At 41.4% G+C, this 20889-nt stretch overlaps 1 protein-coding gene across 1 annotated transcript; it reads left to right on the forward strand.

The window, feature by feature from the left end:
• The first annotated feature begins 1303 nt into the window (after positions 1-1303).
• CX3CR1 (C-X3-C motif chemokine receptor 1) lies at positions 1304-13952 on the forward strand. Its single transcript, XM_036761477.1, has 2 exons — positions 1304-1361; positions 8659-13952. The coding sequence occupies exon 2, from the start codon at positions 8675-8677 to the stop codon at positions 9740-9742; it is 1068 nt and encodes a 355-aa protein (XP_036617372.1). The 5' UTR covers positions 1304-1361; positions 8659-8674; the 3' UTR covers positions 9743-13952.
• The last annotated feature ends 6937 nt before the right edge of the window (positions 13953-20889 follow it).

A 20889-nucleotide genomic window follows, 5' to 3' on the forward strand; every position in this document is an offset into this window, starting at 1 on the left:
ATCTTTTTTTTTCTTTTGGTCAATTAGTCATGTTTGACTTTTCGTGACCCCATTTGGGGTTTTCTTGGCAGAGCTACTGGAGTGGTTTGCCATTTCCTTCTCCAGCTCATTTTACAGATGAGGAAACTGAGGCAAACAGGGTTAAGTGACTTGTCTAGTTAAGTTACTTGCCACAGTTCGTAAGGAGGTCACATTTGAACTCAGGTCCTCCTGACTCCAGAGCTAGCACTCTCTTGACTAACTGGAGAGATGTCAGAGAGTCTTTAGTCATAATCTGAAGGGATCATAGAGCTAGAAGGGACCCGAGAAGTCATCTACTCCAACAGTCTTCATTTTACAGATGAGAAAACTTGAAGTGCAGAAAGACTGAGTGATTTGCCTTTCGCATCCTGGAGTAGCCCAGGTCTCCCTGGCAGGTTAGGCAAGTGGAAGGAGGAGGAGAGCAACTAGGAGCTAGTGAGATCAAACAGGGGATATGTAGCAAGCAGATAGGTGGCCGAGGGCACAGCAGCTGAGTGTGGCTTCACCCCCTCTTACTGGAGGAGCTGCATCCCCTCCCATTCCAAAGGAAAGAGAGAGATGCCAGACACCAAGATCCTAATGGAGGAGGATTAGGGTCACCTGAAAAGGGATATCCTGAAAGAGTCATAACGAGCTTAGGACAATGTAAGAGAAATAACACTACCTTCCAAAGAACATGCATACCCAAACTTTACTTGGATCATAGAATCATAGAGATTCAGTACTGGAAGAAATTGTAGAGTACATCAAGTCCAGCCCACTCCTTTTACAGGTGAGCAAACTGAGGCTCAGAGAGGTAAGACCCAGAGAGACTTGCCCAAGGTCACACAGGTAGAAAGCATGTGAGGCAGGATTCAAACCCAGGTCTTCCTCACTTTAGCCCACACATGAGGCCAAACCAGATTAAAATGTAATTGGGAACTATTTAAGAAAATAAAAATATAATAGAACATAGCTAATATTAAAATGTGGTTTTCTAAATTAATCTGCAGCTTGCAGGATTTTTTTTTTATGTATGGATTTTTCTTTTTGAGTTTGACACCATTGTAATACACCACACCCTTGCTCACTGATGCCTAAGGACTGGCCAACATCTCATGCTCTTGCCTTACTTCACTCTTAGAATCTGTAGGCTTTGCAAGGCTCGGATGGGAGCTGCTTTGAGAAAAAGTACCTCACAGGAAACTGTAAGTTTCGTTGCAGACAGCCTATTGGCCACCTTCACAGAGGGCGCTGCTACAACCTCTGGAAGAAAAGGGAAATACTTTCCTCTGGACAGTTTGTGCTGATGACAGGAGCTGATTTGCCAGCAAAGACGTTTGCTTTGGAAGTGGCTCAAGGTAAGAGAATGTAATGCCGTTTCTAAACCAAGGTGTAGAGGATGGTTGTTTGAGATGATGAGTAATTCTGGTTTACCCTAAATGTCAAACAAGAGAGAGAACACCAAAATTGGTGGTGTGGTTGGGAGAACTGAGGAGCACTGCTAGCTAGCCCTAAGAGCCTAGGGTTCATTTTAGCATCTAGAGTGTTTGGGATGCAGGAAGAAATAATGGGGTGTGGTGGGTAGAGAGCTGGTCTTGGGAGGCAAAAAGACCAGGGTTCAAATCCTGCCTCTGACACCTGCTTGACGCTGGGCAAATTATTTTGCCTTTTGGTGAGCTAGGCAATAATAGTAGTAGTAGTATAAAATATAGTATGTAATGACATAATAATGATAATTTATAGTAATAGCTGCCTAGCATTCATACAGCCTTTAAGATTTGCAAAGTGCTCTCAAGGCAGTAAGAATCTCATTTGATCTTTGTGACAAAAGGTAAGGGATGTGATTATCTCCATTTTGCAGATGGTAGAAACTGAGGCTCAGTTTTATGACTTACCCAGGGTCACGTAGTAAATGTCTGAGGCAGGTTTTGAACTCCTACCTTCCTGACTCCCAGTTCAAGAGTCTGTCCACTATACCATGATCTCCTGGAGGCTGCAGAACAGCTGCTGATGGGCATTACTCAAGGAAGTTCCTTACTGGGAGCTCCCTATGCCAATGAGATCATATATCTGATAAACACACACAGACACACACATACACACACACGCACACACACATGCACACATGCACACACACACACGCACACACGCACACATGCACACACATAAAGCTAGGCAGTCCCCACTTAATGGGGATTGAGGCTAGAGAAGGTCTGGGGAGTTTCAGAATTCCAATAAGTCATTGAAATCTGGCTATCTTAAAAGGCAAATTGGAGGCAGAAATGGGAGGGGTGGGGAAGGGAATGGAATGGAATTCCAGGATGGAAATTGAGGGGGGAGGATAAGTTCCCAGAGCACACAGGGAAGCATCCAAGAGATGATTATCCTTCATGTTCAGAGGACCCATCAGACACCAAATCACATCTTGTGAAAATCCCACGTTTGGGATAACAAGGATTAAATGCCACACTGAGGAAATAGGGAGAGAAAGAATAAGGAGTTTGTATAAATGCACAGTTATTGAAGAATGGACTGACATTTACTGAACCTCTTTGGAATTTCTCCCATTCTACTTCCCCAGAGATCTGTCTGTTGTTCAAGGCTTAGTTTGAATGATGCCTCCTCTAGGGAGCTGACCCTGATTTGCCTCCCAGTCCCAGGTCCTAGCACCTTCCTTTTCTAGGCTCCCACTGCATTTTGGGTGCAAATTTTATGCCACCTACGACAGCTTGGGGTGGGAGCTAAAGCACCGGACACAGAGTCAAGAAATCTCAATTCTGATCCCTCCTCAGACACCTGCCAGCTATGTGACCTTTGGCTAGTTACTTACCCTCTCTCAGTCTGTTTCCCCAACTGCTAAAGGGGAATAATAATAACTAACACTTATGTAGCACCTACTGTGTGCTGGGCACTGTGCCAAGTGCTTTACAATCATTATCTCATTTGGTCCTCACAACAACCCTGGGGAGTAGATGCTGTAATTATCCCCATTTTACAGATGATAATAATAATAATTTTTGTTGTTCAGCTATCTTCAGTTGTGTCTGACTCTTCATGACCCCATTTGGGGTTTTAATGGCAAAGATACTGGAGTGGTTTGCCATTTCCTTCTCCAGCTCATTTTACAGATGAGGAAACTGAGGCAAATGGGATTAAGTCACTTGCCCAGGGTCATACAGCTAGTATCTGAGGCTGGATTTGAACTCAAGAAGATGAGTCTTCCTGACTCCAGGTCTGGCGCTCTGTGCACTGTGGTGCCACCTAGCTGCCTTAATAATAATAGTGAATATTTATTAAGTACCTGAGTGCTTTATACTTAGTATTTTATTTGATCCTCACAACAACTTCAGGAGATGCTATTATCATGCCCATTTTACAGATGAAGAAACTGAGGCAAGCAGAAGTTATTTGACTTGCCCAGGATCATGCAGCTACTAAGTTGGATTTGAACTCAGGTCTTCCTGACTCCTGGCTTGGCACTCTACCCACAATACCACCTAACTGCCACTTGCCCCACATGTTTGATATGAGGAGCAAATGAGATAGTGTCTGCTCTCTAAGTATTAGTATATTGTAGTCTTGAAGGAAGCCAGGGAAGCTAAGGGGTGGGAGGCAAAGAGTCAGAGCATTCTAGGCACAGGGAGCCCGAGATGAGAGATGGAGAGTCATGTGAAAAGAACAAATAGGTCAGTGTGGTTTCCTAAGGTTGTTGTGAAGAAAGTGCCATGTAAACCATATAATGCTCTAGAAATGTGGGTTATTGTTGCTTTTATTATCCTGATTTATTTCTCCCAAGTCATCCAAAATCAGTTCAGGAGGCAACCAAAAATAAGCTTCAAAACTGGACATTGAATCTGGCCCTTCTTGGCTCCCTAGCTGACTTCACTGCCCACCCTGAGTTTTGACTTCAGAGTGAAGCTGAGGGGGAATAAAAGGATATGAGAAGCTAAGAAAGAGGGGAAAATTTGAGATGACCTAGGTCATGCCCTAAATTACTCAGCCTGATTAAATATGTCTCCCTCCACTGTGCTAGAGTCTCGTTGGGTAATAGGGAATGGATTCAAAAGATGATCAGAAGAGTAAAAGTGGTGGGACATCAACATTTGGTTGGGATACTACCAGCCTTGATATTGAGTGGCTGTTTCTTGGCTCCAGGGACAGTCTGGTCCATTCCCTCCTTCCATGCCACCCCTCTGATGCTGCCCATGCCTAGATCTGATCTGAGTTAACTTTCTAGACCCTTTCCTCACCATCCCTTCTGCAAACCCCATATCATTTATGGTTTCCCAACTAATATGAGCCCAAGCTAATATTTTAGCCTTACTCATGTAAGACCTGGTAATGCTAAGTCAAATTCAGTTTAATGATCTTTTGGGCATGGCTCCAAATTGCTCTCCAGCATGACTGGACTGATATACAACTCCACCAACAGTGCATTAAGGGGTCCATTTTAGGGCAGCCCTCCAACATTTGTCATTTTCCATCTTTGTTAGTTTTGCCAATTTAATGGAGAAGGTAAAACCTCAAAGTTAGTTTAATTTGCATTTCTCTAATTATTAGAGAATCTAGAGCATTTTTTCATCTAGTTAGAGATAGCTTGGATTTCTTCCTTTGAGGGTTGCCTATTCATATCCTTTCACCATTTATCAGTTGGGACATGACTCTGGTTCTTTTACATTTGAATCATTTCCTTATATAATTTGGAAATGAGCTCTCCCTTTTCAATCATCTTGCTTTTCACAGAGAGGTGATAGGCACTTCCTCTAGTGCATTTGTGAGTGAATATAGGATTACTCACTAAGGCTTCTCCTCTGGTCCAGCCCTTCCTACTTTCTCCAGTCCTCTGAGCCCAGATTCCTACAGATCCTCTTCAACATTCCCACTTTGTTTTCCTTGAACCCTCAAGATAATGGAAATGGCTCATGTTTATAAGGCATTTTACCCAGAATGTCCCTCCGGAGTAGGGAGCACAAATATTTTTGTCCCTCTTTCATAAATGAGGCTCATAGAGGGTAAGGAATCAAACCCAGGTCTTCTGACTCTAAGGTCAGAGCTATTTCTATGGCCACCATGTTGCCTGTCAAAAACAAAGTTAGACATGACTGATTAAAGGGCTATTTAATGTGATGAAAGATTTAGAGTAATTAAGCTCCTACTATGTGCCAGGCACTGAGCTAAGCTCTGAGGATACAAAAGGAGGCAAAAGACACTCCCTGCTCACAACCTAATATAAGTGACAATATGCAAACTATAAAAACAATATACACAGAATAAAGAGAGAATAATTAACAGAGGGAAACCACTAAAATTAAGGCTTGGGAAAGGCTTTTTCTGTAGAAGGTGAGACTGTTGTTCAGTCATTTTAGGCATGTCCAACTCTTTGTGATCCTGATTGCAGGTAAAGATACTGGAGTGGTTTGCCATTTCCTTCTCCAGTCATTTAACAGATGAAGAAACTGAGGCAACCAGGGTTGAGTGACTTGCCCATGGTCATACAGCTAGTAGGGTCTAAGGCCAGATTGAACGCAAGATGATGAGTCTTTCTAACTTCCTGGCACTGTATCCACTGTGTCACCTAGCTTCCCCTCAATTAGACATAGGCAGTTCAATTAAATAAATATCTTTTAAGTGCAAGGCAACATAGTGGGCCCTGAATGTGGGTAGGCCCTTCCTGCCACTTCAGGAAGCAAAGACTCAGTCCTAATTTTAGAAACTGTGAAACAATTTGATTTCTGTGAGTTGAAAATTAAATAATTTTTATGTAATCACGGGGTATAAAAAGCACTGGCTAGTTAACCAAGTGTTAACTCCTTGTGTATGTATTTAGGGGTGAGGAAAAGTATCAGGTCTTTGGGGTAGGGTGGGAGCCAAATGGTCTGAGGAGGCTCTAGATCTAGGCTGTTTCCAGGGTTTCTGAGGTAGACCTGCATGTACTTCATTGAAGAAAATGAAGGCAAGCAAGATGGCAAAGTATCAATTGATCAATAACCAATCAATAGACATTTATCAAGCATCTGTTATGTGCCAGGGACCATGCTAAGTGCTGGCAACACAGAAAGTGGCATAAGACATTCCTTACCCTCAAGGAGCTTACAATCTAATAGGAGAGACAATAAGCAAAGAAATATGTACAAACAAGCTCACCCTCCCTCCCTCTCTCTCTCTCTCTCTCTCTCTCTCTCTCTCTGCTTCTATCTCTGTCTCTCTGTCTGTCTTGTCTCTCTGTCTCTGTCTCTCTCTTCTGGGAAAATATGGGATTTTAATTTAAACTTAAAGGAATCTGGGTTAGTAGTCAGAGCGGAGAAGGGAGAGCATTCCAGGCATGTGAGGTAGAGAAATGCCCAGACCTGAGATATGGAGTATCTTGTTCATGGAACAGCGAGGAGGCCGCTGGATTGAAAAGAATGTGACCAGGAGTTAAGGTGGAAGAAGCCTGGAAAGGGAGGAGGTGGTTAGGTTCTGAAGGGCTTAGAATGCCAAGTAGAGCATGTTATATTTGATCCTGGAGGTAACAGGGAGCCCTCGAGGCAGGGAGTGATATAACTTTAGGAAAATCACTTTAGTGACTGATTGAAGGAAGGATTGGAGTGGGGAGAGACTTGAGGCAGTTAGACTCACAAGCTGCTTTTGTAATAGTCCAAGTGTGAGTTGATGAAGGCCTGTACTAGGAGAGGTTGCAGTGTTAGAGGAGAGGAGAGGACACACTCAAGAGATTTTATAAAGATGAAATCATCAGGCCTTGGCAACAACTTGGATATGGGAGTGAGAGATAGTGAGGGATCCAGGAGGACTCCTGGCTTGGGAGCCTGAGGGACTGGGAGGATGGGGGTGTTCTCTACAGTAATAGAGTAGGAATGAGGAGGGGGGAGGGATTAGTGAGGAAGATATTGAGTTCTGTTTTGCTCATATTGAGTTTAAGCTGTCTGCTGGATGTCCTGTTTGAAATGGCTGAAAGGCAGGTGGAGATGTGAGATTGGAAGTCAGAGGAGAGATTGGGGCAGGACAGGTAACTTTGAGAATCATTATCATAGAGAATCGTTATCATAACCATTACTATGAATCAATGGGAGCTGATGAGATCACCAAGTGAAATAGAGGAGGAAGAGAAGAGGGCCTAGGACAAGACCCTGAGGGACGCCCACGGTTAGAGGGAGTGATGTGGAAGAGATTTTGACAAAAGAGACAGAGAAAGAGGAATCAAAGAGGTAGATCCAAGAAAGAATGGTGTCCCTAAAATCTAGAGAGAAGAGGGTATCAAGGAGGAGAGTGGGACCAGTAACGCCAAAGGCTGCAGAGAGGTCAAGAAGAATGAGTTTTGAGAAAAGACCATTGGATTTGGCAACTAAGAGATCATTAGTACTTTTAAAAGGGCAGTTTCATAGGAATAATAAGGTTGGAAGTCAGATTGTAAGGGTTAAGAACAGAGTAGAGAGTTAAGAGAGAAAAGAGAAGTATCTCTTGCCAGATGTTTCTCTCTCAGGGCAAAGTCAATCATTATGTAGGGTCAGGTCTTGACTTTAAAAAAAATCACTGCATAGAAATGGATTATAGGAAACAACTGACAAAATCATTCTCTAGGTTAGATACAAAGTACATGGACCCATCTGTCAAAATTAAAATTTGAAAATTTAAAAAATTAAAAATAAAAATAAAATTAAAAAAAAAAATCTGCCCTTCTTTTCTTTTTGGGTAATCAACATAGCCTTCTATACCCCTTTTCTCTGAGTGTTCTTTCCCATTCTTCACCTTAACTGAACCCTGACTTTCTCAGAAGTGGGGCTGCACCCTTTAAACCTTCTATAATGGAGACTCCATCTTGTTCCACCTCTTCTTTAAAAAAAAAAACTGAAAGATAATGTATTGATTGATTTTATTGACGTGCTTTTCCTCCCTCTCTTTTTAAATCTTCATTACAAGGGATGGCTTTTGTATACAGAATTTAAAGTGATGTTGTAAATACAAGATAGAAATAAAATGAAGTTTTTATGAAAGAAAAAAGCCGAAAATTATATGACAGGAGGCAAGCAAAGGGAAGTGAGGTTTTGCCAATTCTATTAAACTTGGTCAAAATGCACATTGTGAGGGATAGGGGAGAAGTCATCTTGGGCCTGAATTATGTGAACTGGCTCTATGCTTGGGGCAAAGAGTTTACAAGGATCAAGGAATTTTCTTCTCCTGACACCCCAAGAGATGGGACAAGATGGAGTATCCATTATAGAAGGTTTAAGAGGTTCAGTCCCACTTCTGAGAAAGTCAGGGTTCAGTTAAGGTGAAGAATGGGAAAGAACACTCAGAGAAAAGGGGTATGGAAGGCCATGCTGATTACCCCAAAAGAAAAAAGGGCAGATCTCACAATTGCTTTTCATTTTTTCCATTGACCAGCATTTTTATCTCTCCCTCCTCCCCCCACACCTTCCCACTTGATATGATATATAATGGACTAAATATGCAGAAGGAAATACACATTTTTTGGATGTGACCAACATGGGAATTCATTTTGCTTGACTAGGTGTATTTGTGACCATTACTTTTAAGGATGTAAAGAGGAAACCAGGATTTTGACCTAACTTGTGACTTGTCATAAGAGGGATCTTGGTCAGTTACAGAATTCTGCCCTTTCTGCTGGCTAATGTAGTTGTTCTTTTACTTCCTCAGTTACCGGCCCTTCACCATGACTGAAACAGGCCTTGAATCAACAACGTTCACATACAACTATGATAACTTTCCCGTTGCCTGTGACCAGAGGAACATCTTGGACTTTGGGATCATCTTCTTACCCACTCTTTACTCCCTTGTCTTTGCCTTTGGCCTGGTGGGGAACCTGCTGGTGGTCCTTGCACTCACCAACAGCAGCAAACATAAAAGCATCACAGACATTTACCTCCTCAACTTGGCATTATCTGACCTGCTCTTTGTTACAACTCTTCCCTTCTGGACCCACTATGTGCTAAATGAGCAGGGCTTCAACAATGCCTTATGCAAGCTCATCACCGCCTTCTACTTCATCGGCTACTTTAGTGGCATCTTCTTCATCACCATCATAAGCATTGACAGATATGTGGCCATAGTCCTGGCGGCCCACTCGCTCAACAGCAGGACAGTCCAACATGGCGTCGTAGTCAGTCTTGGCGTCTGGGCAGTGGCCATCCTCGTTGCAACCCCTCAGTTTATGTTCACTGAACAAGTGGATGGTGAGTGTCTGGGTAATTACCCTGACGTTCTTCAGGATATCTGGCCAGTGCTCCAGAATGTGGAAACAAATTTTCTTGGCTTCATGGTCCCACTTCTCATCATGTGCTACTGTTATTTTGGTATCATCCGGACCATATTTTCTTGCAAAAACCACAAAAAAAAGAGGACAATCAAGCTGATATTGGTGGTGGTAGTTGCCTTTTTCCTCTTCTGGACACCTTATAATGTGATGATCTTCCTGGAAACACTCAAATACTACAACCTCTTTGAGAGTTGTGAGCTGAAGAAGGAACTGAGGCTTGCCATGAATGTGACAGAAACAATTGCCTTCATCCACTGCTGCCTCAATCCCTTTATCTATGCTTTTGCTGGTGAAAAATTCAGGAAATACCTTTACCACTTATACAGGAAATGCTTGTCCATCCTGTGTAGCCATGATGCCCGCACTCAGTTCCTCCCACCTGACGCTCACAAGCGAGATAGTACAATCATCAGTGCCAGTGTTACTAGCTTTACAAGTGATGGAGATGGCTCAATCCTTCTCTGAAGGGCACTTGAGAACAGCCCCTCTAAGCTGAGCTGCACAAGAATGGGAGTCCACCTAAGAAACCACCTTATGTATAGAGAAGAGAAATCATACCTTTTCACAACTCTTGGGAAAACAGACACTGGCAGAGGGAGAAGTGTCTCAGCCCTTCTGTGCATGCATGCTTACTCCCAGGCTCTCCCCTCTTCCATCATGTCTATACACCACCACCAGATGAAACATCACTGTCACGCACCACTCCCTTGCTACAGAAACTCTAAGGGCTCCATGTTGCCTACTGAACCAAGTCCAAACTCCTGTTTCAAGCTCTCAAGTTCCTCCAAAAAATCTGTTGCCATTTTCATGATCCAAACGAATTTTCCATCACCCTCCAACGTAGCCTGGGGCAATGTGGTGAAGCAGATAGAGCCTTAGACTTATTTGGAGGCAGAAAGCCCTGGCTTTGAGGCTTTGGAGCTATATCATTAAGAGCGGGTCATTTAGAGTCTCTGAAACTCTATTGCTCCATCTGTAAAATGTGTGTGATAAGAGCTCTACTATTTAACACACCGGATTTTGAGGGTCAAATGAGGTAAATCATATAGATTACACCAGGAAATCTACAGATAAATATTTAAATAAGTTATTATGATAAACACATTCTCATGTCATGCATTTTCTCATTGTATCATCTACAAACCACACCCACTTCCACTTCCATTCCTTGGCTGACACTATTCATAAAATGTCCTTCCTACTCCCCTCTGAGTATCTGAATCCTCTTCTTCCAAATGGTTATTTTTTGGCTACTCCAGCCCATGACAATCTTTGTCTTCTCTGAGCACTCAGTGCTCCTACAGTGTTGGTGAAGCACTTGGGTCTTTGCTTTCTCCCTTTCTTGTTTGTTAGTTTGGCCTCCCAAGTTACATAAGTTCCCTGAGGGCAAAGGTAGGTCCATCCCCTACAATGCCCAGCTCAATTCTGGGTACAGAATAGTTGCTCCATAAAGACTTGTTACTTGACTTATTAACACATGCTTTCATCTAGATCTTCTTACCTGACTCTGAGACCTTTTCTTTTTCCTTTGGTGGTTAAGTGACTTACCTATTATCACACAACTAGTGTCAGGAGCTGAATTTGAACTCAAGTCCTCTTGACTCCAGGGCCTGGGGCTCTATACACTTCACCATCTAGCTGCCCCTCTGAGATCTTTTCAAAGAAAGTAAGCCTAGTTCTTCTAGGATTAATAAGTGTCAGAGGTGGGATATGAACCCAAGTCTGTCCTGACCCCACATTCAACATTCTAACCACTTTTTCAGGTGACTCATGTTACAAACAAGTGTAACTAAGGCCCAGAGAGTTTGCATGGCCACATAACTAGATAGCAACAGAACTGGAGTTATAAGATCATACAGCTACAGAAGTGGTGGAACTGAGGTACAAAGTTAGGTCACTGGACACTAAACCCAATGGATTTTTCATGCCACCATGCTTGTAAATAAACCATTTCTTGTTACCGACCAATAGTCGGCCTTTTCCTTTACACGTTTGACATATGTATGAATATCGAGAAGTTATGGTTGGGGATGTTCTTTGGTGGGGTTGTCAAGGGTTCTTGACTCTCCAAGATAACTAAGAATTACACCTGATTTTCCTTGGAATAATTGTAGAGTTGTGATACAGTCAAGTTCTTAGTACAGTACCTGGTACATAGCAATTGTTTAATTGATACCTGTCAAAGTCAAATTTACTCAACACAGTAAAATGCTTGTTGAACTGAATTAGTTGAATATAAGACGTTGCCAGATACTCCTGCCAGCCTTTTGAAATAATTGTTTCACAACTGTGAAATCACTGAGCAGAATCTATTTCAAAACTAGACCTAGAAGAATGAGAACACAACCTTTGTCGTTGTTGTTGTTAAATAATGAACAGTGAAGGGGACCCAAACCCTTGCTTCCCAGAGAAAATGTTATATTTATACCATGGGAAAACTACTTTTCAAAAAATTGCTGAATGGGGTACAATGGGAAGGGGGAAAGAAGGAAGTCCTTCAGAAGCCAAAACTGTGAAGAGGTTGGTGTTGAAATATGTGAAGAAGAAGAAAACCAGTTGGTTTGCCAGAGATAGCAGATGGGACAACAGCAGTGACCTTTTCAGGTGACTTTCATTTTTGACTTATTGGACAATAGTGAAGGATGAGTATTCTTCACTATTCCAAGGATCTGTGATTTCACTGGGTGGGTCCACCCTTGAGAAGACAGTTGAGAAGATCCTGTCTGTTCTCAACCTGCCTGAGTTCCTTTCGGAGAGAGTCTGTCCCAGATGTCACAAGACCCAGTCTTATTTTCCTTATATAGTGAGTGGTGTCTTATTAGGCAACAGCTTCAGTCAATGGTTTCATGCTTGCACTGACCACTATAATTTCATGATTATGGCCAATTATCATTGTAAGTCTTGGGGGCAATGCGTTTGTCATTGTAAGCTCTTTTAGATGACTTGGAGGTAATGAAAATGACTAGTGGATAAGCCTATGATTTTACTAATTCAAGAGAACTCAAACTGCCCAACAAGATTTGGAATGAGAAAGCACAGAAAATGTAGATGCTAGGTCATAAGATGGTAGCTTTGGGCTAGAAGGGATTGTACATGTCATTTAGTGCTGCCTCTTTTTACAGATGAGGAAACTGAGACCCAGAGAGGAGACATGATTTCCTCAAGGTCCTATAGGCAGCAGGTAACAAACAGAATTCAAACCCAAGACCCAGCATCTTAGATTTGGGGGTGGGATGGGGTGGAGATAGGAAGACTGATTAATAAACTTTATTACAGAAAATGAACACATCTCAAAAGACCCCTGGATATTTTTGATAGCAAGATAAAAATGGAAGCAACACATTGTTTTTGCTTAATATTTTATTTTATTTTATTGAAATTGGATCTCCTTATCTCACCCAAGCTAGAAGTGTGGTGGCCACTTGGGGCCTGGTTCCAATACTGGTTGGTACCTTTTCTGCTTTCCCAATCTGGGCCAGTTTGCATATCAGTAGACAGCCTGGAGGATGTCCACCCCTGGGTACTCATCTATCAGACTCAGTGTGAACACCTTATTAGCCTTAGTCCTACTGTAGCTCAAAACTCCCAAACTCAGGTGATCCACTAGCCTCAGCCTCTCTAGCAGCAGGGACTACTGCCTATGGACACAGAAAAACTCTGATGACAGTTACTCCATCAAGCCCAGCTTTTGTGCTAGGTTTGTTCCCTGCCCCCCGCCAAAGATCAGATTTTATTCAGGGGTAAGTAAAAAGAGAATAGGGAGGGAGAAAAGAGGGACCAAAGGCATTTTGAAAAGGAGGGGAGAATAGAAGATTAGAAATTAAAGTATTAGAAAAGTGTATTAGACAATAGTATTTCAGATCAGAATGGACCTTAGGGGTCATTAAGTCTGAGCCCTTTATTGTACAGACGAGGAAACCAAGGATGGCTCCAACTCCAGAAGAACTGAAAAACAGTATATTTCTCAATTTACATATTTTAGCTAGTAAATATCAAATGACACAGACTGTTGGAAATATATGATTTTACTGAAAAGCTCCTCGAGGGCAGGGACCATTTTTCATTCATCACCTTTGCTTTCCCTATTGCCTTGTACAGTGCCTAGAATATAGTCATAACTTAATAAATGTTTAGTGAGTGATAAGGAAAATGCACATGCAAAAAACAAAGTTTAGAAGAGAACATAGAAACTAGCAGGGTGGTTTTGTTACTATTTTACTACAGTTAATATATACTTTTCTCTTCTAAAAACACCAAAAAGAGTGGAACTTAATGTTTTTATCACGTAATTGATTTTTTCCAAAATTTTGGTTGCTTCACAATGTGTTTAATGATGTTTACTAGGTTACTAATAAAAATTATCTGGGGTGGGGTGGGTAAAAGGTGATATATAACTTTAATAACTTTTACAAAGTGTGAAGAAAGTTAAGGAGGAGAAGAAATACTATAGTAAGAAAAATGATAAAGAATAAAAGTTTCTATTGGTAAATAATAATATTTGATTGAATAGGAAAGAAGAAGCTCATGTTAAAACAGATTGGTTTTGATATTTGTGGGATGCTTGTAGACCATTAAGACTGCCTTGTAAATCTTTTGTATTTATGAGCCTTGGTTTCTTAATCATTTGTTTACCTGTATTTCTTGAATATGAAATAAAGTCTGGAGGTAAATAAAATCTGGAAATTTTTGGACTCAAGTTAATTCTTTAAATACCAGAGTCACTGTTGTACCTTGCTGGGCAAGGCTGGGTACCAGGAATCTAGTCTGTAATTGTAGGGAGGGGGAATCAGTTAAGAGGCACAGAGAGCAGTACAGAATTAATCAGCAAGTCTCAGCCATGACCAGGGGATATCCATTTACAGCAGCTCAGTGGAGGGCATATGGGGATGGGGGAGAGGGAAACATTGTTGAAAAGGGCCTGTCAGAATGAAAAAAAAAAACAGAAGCAAAAGGGAACCAAGGAAAGCAAGTGTAGAATGTAGCTCTTGAGCTGAGTCTTTGAGGAAACCTGGGATTCTAAGAAGTAGGGGCGAGAAGGGTGGCCATTCTCAGTATGGGGGACAGCTGGTACAAAATCACAGGGATGAAAGATGGACTGTGCAGAACAGCCAGCAGGTAAATCAAGCTTGATTGCAGAGTAGGAGGAGGGGAGTAAAGTGTAACAGCACTGGAAAGGCGCGAAGAAATATAAGTGCTAAACAGAAGGTTTGATATCTGATTCTAGGGAGTCACTGGAGTTTATGGAGCAAGGGATAAAATGATCAGAACTGTATGGAGGATGGATCAGAGTAGATAGAGGTGAGGAAGGGAGACCAATTAGGAAAGTAATACAATGTTTTGGGAGACAGATAATGAGGGCTCAAACCAAGGTGATGGCTGTGTGCATGGAAAGGAGTAGATTTATGTGAGAGATGTTGGAGAAAGAGAGACAGACAGAGAGACAGAGACAGAGAGAGACACAGACAGAGATAACAAGTTTTGTTGACTAAAAGGATCACTATGTGGGTTGAATGAGAATGAGAAGTGAAGGATTATCCAGAATCTGAACCTTGGCAACTGGAAAAAAGGTATTGCTCTCCGCAGTAATAGGGAAGTTCAGAAGAGGGATGGGTTTAGTGGAAAAGAAAATGAGTTAAGCTTTGGACATGTTGGTTTTGAGATGTCTCTGGGACATCCGCTTAAAAACATGAAGTAAGCAACTTCTGTATTGAGACTGGGTTTAGGAGAGAGACTACGATTTTAATTATATGTGTGTGCTTTTAAATTATATGTATTTTAATCATATGTATATGTACGTATTTTATATGTGTGTGTATTTTAATTATATGTATATGCATACACATATACATATGTGTATATGTATGTATATATGTGTGTATAAATGTATATACACATAAATATAAATGTATATGCCTGTGTGTATTGTGTACATATATACACATACACATATATGTGATTCATCTGCTTAGAGATGCCAATTAAACCTATAGGAGTTGATGAGGTCACTAAAAGGGAGAGAATATAAAGTATGGCTAGAAAAGAGCAGAAGCTCCAAAACACAGCTTTGTCTTTTGCCTTTTTGTATCTCCAGAGCTTGGCACAATGCCTGGTACATAGTAGGTACTTAATAAATGTTGATTGATTGATTGATTAAAAAGGCAATGAAGGAACAGTAGGACAGGCAGGAGGAGAATTAGGAGAGATCAGAGTGAATAAAATCTAGAGAGCTGAGAATCCCCAGGAGGAAAGGGTGGTCAACAGTGTCAAATGCAGAGCAGTCAAGGAAGACTAGGATTGGGAAGAGACCATTGGAATTGGGGATTAAGAGTTGTTGGTTATTTTGGAGAGAGCAGTTTCAGTTTAGTGATAATGTCAAAAGCCAGATTTCAGGGGGTTAAGGAGGGAGTGAGACAAAAGGTAATGGAGGCATCAAGTGTAGCCAGTCCTGGGTGGGTGTATGTGTGTATTGTGTGTGTGTGTGTGTGTTTGTGTGTGTGTGTGTGTCTGAGCGTGGGACTCTCTTTCTCCCTAAGACTCAGATGCCTTCAAGTCAGAGTCAATGACACAAGAGTTGGTCATGTGAATGGAAAAAAAATGATGATCCTATGACCCTTTTCTCTCTTGCTATGATGATCATTTCCCAGGTATAGAATATTAGCTGCACCTGACCTTTAGCCAGTGGAGTATAATGTATCCTTCCCATCTAAGGAATTATACCCCACTCCTTAAATGAAATTCTCTCCCTCCCACCCCTTTCCCCACCTACTGAGAAGGCAGCAATATGATAGCAATTATACATGTGAAATCATGCAAAACATATTTCCATATTAGCCATGACAAAAAACCCAAGAAAAATAAAGTGAGAAAATTATACTTCAATTTGTACTCTGTTCATCAGTTCTGTCTCTGGTGATAGCATTTTTTTCATTATGAATTCCTTTGGGATTGTCTTGGATCATTGTATTGATCAGAATAGCTAAGTCTTTTTAAAATTTATTTAATATTTTTAGTCTTCAGGATTGATTTCCACAAGATTTTGAATTACAAATTTTCTCCCCATTTCTACCCTCCCGCCCCACTCCAAGATGGCATATATTCTGATTGCCCTGTTTCCCAGTCAGCCCTCCCTTCTGTCACCTCACTCCCCCCATCCCCTTTTCCCTTACTTTCTTGTAGGGCAAGATAGATTTCTATGCCCCATTGCCTGTATATCTTATTTCCCAGTTACAAGCAAAAACAACTTTTTTTTGGACATCTGCTTTTAAAACTTTGAGTTCCAAATTCTCTCCCCTCTTCCTTCCATACTCACCCTCCCTAAGAAGGCAAGCAATTCAACATAGGTCATACAAGTATTATGCAAAACCCTTCCACAATCCTCACATTGTGAAAGACCAATTATATTTTACTCCCTCCTGTCCAGTCCCCCTTTATTCAAATTTCTCCTTTGACCCTGTCCCTTTTCGAAAGTGTTTGCTTTTGATTACCTCCTCTCCCTGTTTGCCCTCCCTTCTATTGTCCCCGCTTTTTTATCTCCTTCCTCCTTCTTTCCTGTGGGGTAAGATACCCAATTGAGTGTGTATGTTATTTCCTCCTCAGGTCAAATCCTGGAATTTGGAACTCCATGGAATTCCAATTTTCCGTGGAAATTCATTTGCTTTGAAGCTCTGGAATTTGGCAATAATATTCCTAGGAGTTTTCTTTTGGGTATCTTTTTCAGGAGGTGATCAGTGGATTCTTTCAATTTCTGTTTGACCCTCTGGCTGTAGAATATCAGGGCAATTTTCCTTGATAATTTCATGAAAGATGATATCTAGGCTCTTTTTTTGATCATGGCTTTCAGGTAGTCCAATAATTTTTAAATTATCTCTCCTGGATCTATTTTCCAGGTCAGTGGTTTTCCTAATGAGCTATTTCACGTTGTCTTCCATTTTTTCATTCCTTTGGTTCTGTTTTATAATATTTTGATTTCTCATAAAGTCACTAGCTTCCACTTGCTTCAATCTAATTTTAAAGGTAGTATTTTCTTCAGTGGTCTTTTGGACCTCCTTTTCCATTTGGTTAATTCTGCCTTTCAAGGCATTCTTCTCCTCATTGGCTTTTTTGAGCTATTTTGCCATTTGAGTTAGTCTATTTTTTAAGGTGTTGTTTTCTTCAGTATTTTTTTGGGTCTCCTTTAGCAAGTCATTGACTTTTTTTTCATAATTTTTTTTGCATCACTCTCATTTCTCTTCCCAATTTTTCCTCTACTTCTCTTACTTGCTTTTCCAAATTCTTTTTGAGCTCTTCCATGGCCTGAGACCAATTCATAGTTTTATTGGAGGCTTTTGATGTAGGCTCTTTGACTTTGTTGACTTCTTCTGGCTGTATGTTTTGGTCTTCTTGTCACCAAAAAAAGATTCTGAAGTCTGAGTCTGAATCTGAGACCATTTTTGCTGCCTGTTCACGTTCCCAGCCAACTACTTGACCTTTGAGTTTTTCGTTGGGGTATGACTGCTTGTAGAGTAGAGATTACTTTGTCCCAAGCTTGAAGGCCTGTGCTGCTGTTTTCAGAGCCACTTCTACACAGCAAGCTCTGCCACACCAGTGCTCCTTCTCCCCCAAGAACCAACAACCAGGTGGGGCAGATCCAGGTGGGGCAGATCCAGGCAGGGCAAAGCAGGCTTTGCACTCCTGCTCTAATCCACCACTTAATTCCTCCCACCAGGTGGTCCTGGGGCTGGAAACAACTACAGCTGTAGCTTTGGAAGCAGCCTCAGAGCTGCACCACCTCCACCACCCCCGAGGCGGTGGCTGACCTCACACTCCTTTTACTCTGTCCCAGCAGCTTTTCCCACTAACCTTCTCTGTTGTCTTTGGTGTTTTTGGTTTGAGAAGTCTGGTAACTGCCACAGCTCACTGATTCAGGGCACTATACCTGTTCTGCCTGGCTCCCAGTCTAGTTGTTCCTGGTGCGGCCCACACTGGGCTGTGCTCTGCTCCACTCCCAACTCTGTGCAATAGACCCTTCCCAGTGACCATCCAGGCTGTGCTGGGCTGGAGCTCTGCTTCCCTTTGCTATTTCGTGGGTTCTGCAGCTCTAGAATTTGTTCAGAGCCATTTTTATAGTGTTTGGAGGGACCTGGGGGGGAGCTTAAGCAAGTCCCTGCTTTCCAGCTGCCATCTTGGCTCCGCCCCTCATAGCTAAGTCTTTTGCAGATGATCGTCATCAAAACATTGTTGTTATTATGCCCAATAATATATTCACTTTGTATCACTTCATTTAGTTGTTGCCCTGTTGTTGTTTTTTTCTGAAGCCACCTCCTCATCAGCTCTTATTAGCACAATAGTACTCCATCACAATTATATTACACAACCTGTTCAGCCATTTCCCAACTAACGAGCATCCCCTCAATTTCCAATTCTTTGCTACCACAAAGGAGTTGCTATCAATATTTTTGCACATATAAGTCTTTTTCCTTTTTCTTTGATCTCTTTGGGAGACCTAGTACTGGTACTGCTAGGTCAAATGATATGCAAGGTTTTATAGCCCTTTGGACATAGTTCCAAATTGTTTTCCAGAAGAGTTGAACCAGTTCACATCTCCACCAACAATGCATTAGTGTACCTATTTTGCCCTCATTCCCCTCCAGCATTTGTCATTTCTGATAGGTGCGAGGTAATATCTCAGAGCTGTTTTAATTTGCATTTCCCTAATCAATAGTGATTGAGAGTTTTTTTTTCATACAACTGCAGATAAGCTTTGATTTCTTCTTCTGAAAACTGCCTGTTCATATCCTTGGACCATTTAACAACTGGGGAATGCCTCTTATTTTTATACATATAACTTGGTTCTATGCGCAGTGTGTATTTGAGAAATGAGGACTTTATCAGAGAAATTTGCTGTAAAAAGTTTTGACATTGCTTCATTTTCTGTGTTACCATTTAGCAAAAGAGTTTTTCTGATTATCTACTTTAATTAGGTCTGTTTTTGCTTCTGCTTTGTCTGAGACCATAATTGCTACCACTGCCTTTTTTTAACTTCAGTTGAAAGGTTATAGAGTCTGCTCCGGCCCTTTATTTTAACTCTTCATGTGCTTTTCTGTTTCATGTGTGTCTCTTGTTAACAACACATAGTTGGATTCTAGTTTCTAACGCATTCTGCTATCTGCTTCCATTTTATGGATGAGCTCATCCCATTCACATTCACAGTTATGATTTCTAATTGTGTATTTCCCTCCATCCCATTTTCTTCTCTCTCTCTCTCTCTCTCTCTCTCTCTCTCTCTCTCTCTCTGTGTGTGTGTGTGTGTGTGTGTGTGTGTGTCTCCATCTCTCTCTCTCTATCTCTCTCTCTGTCTCTCTTCTCTCTTCCCTCTCTGTCTCTCTTCTCTCTCTTTGTCTCTCTTTTCTCTTCTCTCTCTGTCTTTCTCTCTCTCTGTCTCTGTGTGTCTCTCTCTCTGTCTATCTCTTTCTCTCTCCCTCTCCCTCTGTCTCTCTTTCTTCTCTCTCTGTCTCTCTTTCTTCTCTTCTCTTTCTTCTCTCTCTCTCTCTGTCTCTGTGTCTCTCTGTCTGTCTCTCTCTGTTTTCTCTGTCTCTCTCTTTCTCTCTCCCTCTCTCTCTCTCTCTTTCTCTCTCCCTCTCTCTGTCTCTCTTTCTTCTCTCTTTCTCTGTCCCTCTTTTCTCTCTGTCTCTTTTCTCTCTTCTCTCTCTTTGTCTCTCTTTTCTCTTCTCTCTCTGTCTTTCTGTCTCTCTGTCTCTCTCTGTCTCTCTCTCCTGTCCCTCCTTAAAAGCCCGTTTTGCTTCTAACCACTGCCCTCCCTTTTATCATCTCCTGCCTTTCTCTTATCCTCTTATCCCTCTTCTTTGCATCTCTATACACAACCGAGTGTGTGCACATAGTCTTCTCTCTTTGAACCAATTCCAATGAGAATGAGGTTCAAGCATTGCCTATCATGTCCCCTTTTCCCTCCATTGTAAAAGCTCTTTCTTGTGTACCTCTTTCATGAGAGAAAAATTTCCCCATTCTATCTGTCCCTTTCTCCTTCTCCCAGTGCATCCCTCTTTCTCACCCCTTCATTTTCTTTTTGATCATTCCAACATAATTGACTCACACCCATACCCTCTGTCTATGTAGACTTCTTCTAATTCACCTTCTAATGGTAAACGTCTTAGGAGTTGTGTTTATCATCTTCTCATAAAGGAATATAAACAGCTTAACTTTATTGACTCTCTTATTAATACTCTTTTATGTTTACTTTTTATACTTCTCTTGGATTTTGTGCTTAAATATCAAATTTTCTATTTATCTCTGATCTTTTTTCATCAGGCTTGCTTGAAAGTCCTCTATTTCATTAAAGATCCCTTTTTCCCTCTGATAGATTACACTCAGTTTTACTGGATAAGTTATTCTCGATTGTAATCCTAACTCTCTTGCCTTCTAGAATATCATATTCTAAGCCCTATGATCCTTTAATGCATATGGAAATTGCTAAATCTTGTGTAATCCTGACTGTGGCTCCATGATATTTGAATTGTTTCTTTTTGGCTGCTTGAAGTATTTTTTCTTTGACCTGGGAATTCTGGAGTTGGCTATAATATTCCTGGGAGTTTTCATTTTGGGTTCTCTTTTAAGAA

This window comes from Trichosurus vulpecula, chromosome 5 (genome assembly GCF_011100635.1).
Source record: "Trichosurus vulpecula isolate mTriVul1 chromosome 5, mTriVul1.pri, whole genome shotgun sequence".
Lineage (NCBI taxonomy): Eukaryota > Metazoa > Chordata > Mammalia > Diprotodontia > Phalangeridae > Trichosurus > Trichosurus vulpecula.